This window comes from Notolepis coatsorum (assembly GCF_963971535.1).
Source record: "Notolepis coatsorum genome assembly, chromosome: 17".
NCBI lineage: Eukaryota > Metazoa > Chordata > Actinopteri > Aulopiformes > Paralepididae > Notolepis > Notolepis coatsorum.
This window is the reverse complement of record NC_140181.1, coordinates 93,958,071-93,964,070: the sequence shown is the minus strand read 5'-3', so window position 1 is coordinate 93,964,070 and position 6,000 is coordinate 93,958,071. Positions and strand designations below refer to the sequence as shown.

Sequence of the window (6,000 nt, the reverse complement as noted above, 5' to 3'; positions counted from 1 at the left end):
GGTAACTCTAGATACTCCAAAAACCTGGTGAGCAGTTTAATTTAGGAACTATTTTCTGCCGAAGTACACCCGCCATTACGTGATTAAACGTGAACTACTTCCTTACTGCAAGTGCGACTCACGTGTCCCTCCGCGGTGTCGGGAGGCCGCCGGTGACATAATAAAGTTGAGCGTCCCCCAACTATTTGACAACTTGTGAGGAGTTAACCTGTAAGCGTGTAGTTAATCTTCTCCAAGAGTCCAAAAACTGCGAAGTCAAAGTGATAAACCAGAGAGTGCACTGCCTTCACATTTCGACCAAACAGGCACCACTCATCCCTGAATAGGGTGATCTTAATTTTGAGATGGAAATATCAATTGTTTTCAAGAAACTATGGTGTGTCCGACAACAGCTGCTTCTCGTCATCACCCCACTCATATTACTGCCGTTACTTTTTACACTCCCTGAGAAGGTAAGTCGTTTTCATTGATTTAGACTATGGGAAGTTATAACAGTATACATATTGTTATGCTTATTGATTGATTGAACATTTATTAACAGATTGCAGAATGGATACAATACAGTACAGCTCAATACACACAATTGTTAAGGGGATGCAGACCAGAGAAAGACTTTTGTCTTGTTTACATCAGGGTCCCCCATTTTCAATTCATCATAATATGACATACACGACATACTGCTACAGCTACATCTAGACATTTATGACATACCAGATCTACAAATACAGTACTGTTTGTGATACAAAAAGAGTCTAAAAAAGAGAGTAGCCTATATACATTTGAGGGGGAAGAAACTGTACATGCTTGCTTGCTTAATTAAAGCTGGCTTAAGAACATTTCTAAAATCCCATCGGCTACTTAATATTATTATTGTTATAATACTTATTAGGCTATATTCTGTATACAAAATGCACAGCATGGCGACAAAACGTATTTCTTTGTTTGTGGCTGGAATTCAGCCTTACAATGATCAACAAATCATGTAAACAACCATGTTTGTTTTTGCTTATACTTGCGTGTTTCATAGACTTTGAAATTATCAGATTGTTAAGATTATTAAAACATATCAAAAAAGAGTATTGTTCCATTGACCTATCTCAATTTGATCAACACCATCACTTGTTATCATCATTATCACCATATCTCTCTGTCTCTCTCTCTCTAATAATGTTTTAAAGAGAAAAATGTACAGTCAACTACACATTGTCATAATTTGATATGATGTATAGCTGCATGTATACGGTACTGTATCTTGGCATGAAGTAACCAATCTCCGGAGCAGGTGCATATCATCCTATGGAGTAACTGTGTGGAATGGGCTAGAAGATCAAATGAAGGAAAGCAGAAATATTGCTCTATTAAAAAAGAAAAAAAGTTTTTTTTGTTGTTTGTCTTTTAAATTCTTTGTTTTTTTTAAATCATGTTCGAAATAAAGATTAATTTATTCATTCAAGTACGGTACATGCGTAACAGAGTAGCGGCTGGCTGGTTGCAGCCTGTGAAGCCTTGGCTTTCGGGAGCTCCCTCTTGTCTGCCTGCAGGTAGATGTTTCATGCTGGTGACACAGGGTGCAAATCCAGGTGTGCTACAGTTAGAGATGCACCGATATGAACATTTTGGCCAATACCGATAACATCTCTATTATGGCCGATAAACTGATATTACAGATGTCGATATATGATCTGTAAAAATAAAACAAATGTCTATGATAATCACATTTTGTACGTACAATTCTTGTACATACTGAAACAATGTCAGCCCACAATCCTGTGCTGCGCCAACAAACTGCATGGTAAATTTTTTTTAAGAAAAACACACACACAATGGCAGCTTGACATATAAATAATCATCAGTTCACATTGGACCAGTTTTGCTCATCGGACCAATCACTATATCAACCGATACGGTCACGGATATATTGCGCATCCATGTGTTACTGTGGTTTTGTGACTTGGAGAATTTTCCCGCTCATGACTAGAAGGTATATCTGCATTTCATTGGGACTCAGCACAACTGTTTATAACCTAATCCTTACCATAACCCTCACCTTAACCTACTGAAGATATCATGCCCCACCCTAACCTAGATGATTTCTTTTTGATAACGTCTTTGGAAGATAATATCTCCCTACCTATGCCACATCAATGTGGAACGCCCTACCCAAAGCTGTAAAGGAATGTGAATCCCTACCCACATTCAAAACCGCTCTAAAAGAGCACCTACGGGGAGGCTGCAATTCTAAACTGGCCACCGTAAATGTCCAAACCCCCCCACCCCCTCCTAATAGACAGTATCCTCCCCACCATATGTATATTCTCTCCCCACCATATGTATATTTCTCTCCCACCCACCCACCCCCTCCTAATGTACAGTCTCCTCCCCATCATATGTATATACTCTCTGTCAGGATCTATGGGTAACAGTACTGTATATTTGCATATCATATATGTCACAAATGTAACAGTACTATATACCTGTATCATGTCATGTATGTCCCTATGCCATAAATGTCATGATGTCATGTATGTTGTGTATGTCATAAATGTCACTATGAATTGACAATGGGGGACCCTGATGTAAACAAGACAAACATCTTTCTCTGGTCTGCATCCCCTTAACAATTGTGTGTATTGAGCCGTTCTGTATTGTACCCACTCTGCAATCTGTTAAATAAAGTTTTCATTCATTCATTCACCTGAAGCCTATAAGGCTAATATCATGGCTGACCGATACCGATAAAGCTGTGATTGTTGCTAGAGCTGCCGCGATTACCGCATTACCGCGGTATCGCTGTTACATCACGACCACCGCAGAGTAGGCTGAATACCGCATCACTGCTGTTTTTTATAATAATAATAATAAAGTACCCTCCTCTCGTTGGGCTTGCGGCTCTGCAGATATACCCTACTCCTCTATCGAGGTTCCAAGCGACCCTATTGGGTACCAGAAAAGTCACGTGAAACATTGCAGACCACTGATTGGTCAGAAGAGAGACGCGTCACACGTTGGAGCGTCCTGCAGTTTTTTTACGTCCTGAATCTCAGCCATTGATCAGAGCTCATCACAATACGGCTAATAACGTTAGCTTTAGCTCCCCGCCGGAGTGGACTACCATCGCTCCTCAGGAGTACTAAACGAGACATAATGATTTTACTGTCTGCAACGAATGTTATAATAAAAGCCCTTCGTTCTATACACTTGTCTGATTGAAAACTTTATTAACAGACCGCAGAATGGGACAACTCAGCACGCTCTGAGCAAAGAAAGGAACTGAGATATGAATGGAGTATTGCTTGCCTTGCTATGGTCCGGTAAATACGCTGATGTTATTGAACGTATAACTATATAATGTTAATGCCACAAAACGAATGCCTTTATTATAAAGTAGTAACTTTATAGTAATAATAAGAAGAAAGGGTCGGGGGGGTAACCACCCCTGCCCGCGACACCGAGTGAACGGCGCACGACCAGAGGGGAAACTTCGAATCCGTGTTTCACTTTCAATAACTAATGCGTGCTTGCCGAATCCCAAACAATATTCATGCTGCAAAGTCATCCTCTAAAGATAGACATTTAGACTAGAGGCAGGCTATATGCTATAAAGAGTAGACTACTACTAAAAAAAAAAATGCATTCAAACTTTTTTTTTTAATTTTTTGTGTGCGTGCGGTAATAACCGCGGCGGTAGGAAATATTTTGCAAATTTGTGCGGTAAGGAAAACATCAATACCGCGGCAGCTCTAATTGTTGCTTTAACTGAAGTAGAACGTTCAGAATGTTTGCACAAACAAATCCTTATTCTTATTAAATACACTAAGTAGCTCACCAAATGCTTTCAAATGTGCTAGCCTGGTTCTATTTGATGTTTTGTAGAAATATAAAATTTTACATTTTTAAATTTTATATTTTCTAGATACTTTTTTTTTTGGAATTTTATTGCTTTATTGGATAGACAGAGAGGAATGGGAGAAGATATGGGGAGGAGACATTCGGCAAATGTCGCCGGGATGGCCGCGTTGCACTGAAGTGCTATTTGCATTACACTTTTAAGAAAAAGCATTATTATTGTCATAATAATTAGGCCAACCTTGTCAGACCTAAAACCTTATCAAATAAAGACAGTAAGGCATGTCAACCGTCAACCTTGATACGCTGCTGCCCAGTTGCACTGAAACTCTCTGACATTAGATTAGATTCAAATGTATTGTCATCATACAGCACAAGTACACACACATAATAAACCTCTCCATAAAACAGGGACACGTCCCCAAGGACTTCAAAATTGCGAGAGTGACCCCTCTGCACAAAAAGGGCAGCAAATTAGACCCAGGCAACTACCGCCCTGTTTCTATTCTTACCTCCATCTCAAAAGTCATGGAGAAAATAATCTACGAACAGGTCGAAAAGTACCTGGCGGGAAAAAATCTAATCTACGAATTCCAATCTGGCTTCAGAACATCCCACTCCACTGATGCATGCCTTCTCTATTTGAACGACCACATCAAACAAAAGGTGGACGCGGGCAAATACTGCGGCATGGTCATGCTGGACCTACAAAAGGCCTTCAACACTGTCAATCACTCCATTCTGATTGACAAGCTAAAAGCAATTGGTTTTGATAGTTTATCAGTGAGCTGGATGCAATCCTACCTTGAGGGGAGAGAACAGATGGTGGAGGTAAACGGTGCAATAGTAATATACAATATACAAACTAGGTATAAAATATATGAATTAGTACTACTGAGTATAGTGCTAATCACATGTATGTACAGAGTTGTAGTATTAATATGTACAGTGATACAGGTATAAAGACAGTAGACACTATGGTAGTAAGTCATACTGGCCAGCAGCGTAACTAGTAGGCATAGGCGGCGCGTGCGCATTAGGGCAGGGTAGGCTCCAAAAGGAACGCCCCCTTTTAGGAACGCCCCCTTTTATTTTTGGTCGCAAACTGTCCAGGGGTTCTGATTTCATATACACACACACACGTAACTAGGCTATACTACAGCGAGCCCCACTCATTTATATATAGTGCAAATTAAGTGTTCAAATGAAGGCATCCAATAATATATTAACCATTGTCTTACCTTAATGCAGATAAATGCGACATCCAATATGATTAACGGTTCACTGATCATGAAATATGAACTACTATACAATTGCAATAGTATTAGAAAGGATATATAATAACAACACAACAAATTTGTTTCAAATTCAAGGACATTTATTAGAGAATCAAGAGGTTTATTCAGGGAAATGTCATGTGAAATGCGGGTGGTCATCGATTGTGCAAAATACAATAATAAAATAAAAACGGTATTAAGAAGACATAATGTGCATGATAAAAATAGACATGCTAAATTCCTGAGACGGCACTGGTTCCTATATACACTATTATACAATATATAATTTTAACTCCGTCATTATACTTATCTAAATAAACGTTCCAAGATGAACCACATCTGTTCCTTGCTTAAAGTGACTTTTACTTTCCTCCTTCCTTTAAGACCAGACATGTAGGTTATTATGAAATACTAATAATATCAGTAGTTGCAGTCAATATTGCAAATTTTATTTGCAAATTAAATCAGTAACGGGCTGCGCGTTCTCTTCGCCAGTCTGATGTCTCATCTTCTCGTCTTTCGTCTGTGTTGCTGTAATGGGGCGAGAATGGGGGGGGGGGGGAAGCGGTGACACAAATTAATTACTGTCCATGGTCCTGAATTTATACACACACACACACACTAGACTACAGCGAGCCTATCCCCTTTCGTTAGATATACTGTAGTGCAAATTATGTGTTCAAATTAAGGCATTCAATATGATTTCAATCAATCAGTCTTACCTTAATGCAGCAATATGCGACGTTTTGTCTTGGCATCGTAGGCAGCAATGATCTCTTCTACTCCAAGTGTGCGTGTCAGATCACTTTCAATGTGAAGCAGACTCAGAGTTGACAGTCTCTCCTGGCGCATGGTGGTTCTTAGCCAGTTCCGGATG

General features: G+C 39.5%; 1 protein-coding gene across 1 annotated transcript in view; it reads left to right on the top strand.

Annotated features, from left to right (window-relative positions):
- Window positions 1–344: 344 nt before the first annotated feature.
- The window catches only part of slc13a3 (solute carrier family 13 member 3), a gene marked incomplete at both ends in the record, with an annotated part of 62,814 nt that continues 57,158 nt past the window's right edge, over window positions 345–6,000 (top strand). Inside the window, one exon of the mRNA XM_084333560.1 lies at window positions 345–452. Coding sequence (XP_084189686.1) covers window positions 345–452 — 108 coding nt within the window. The remainder of the gene's footprint in view (window positions 453–6,000) is intronic.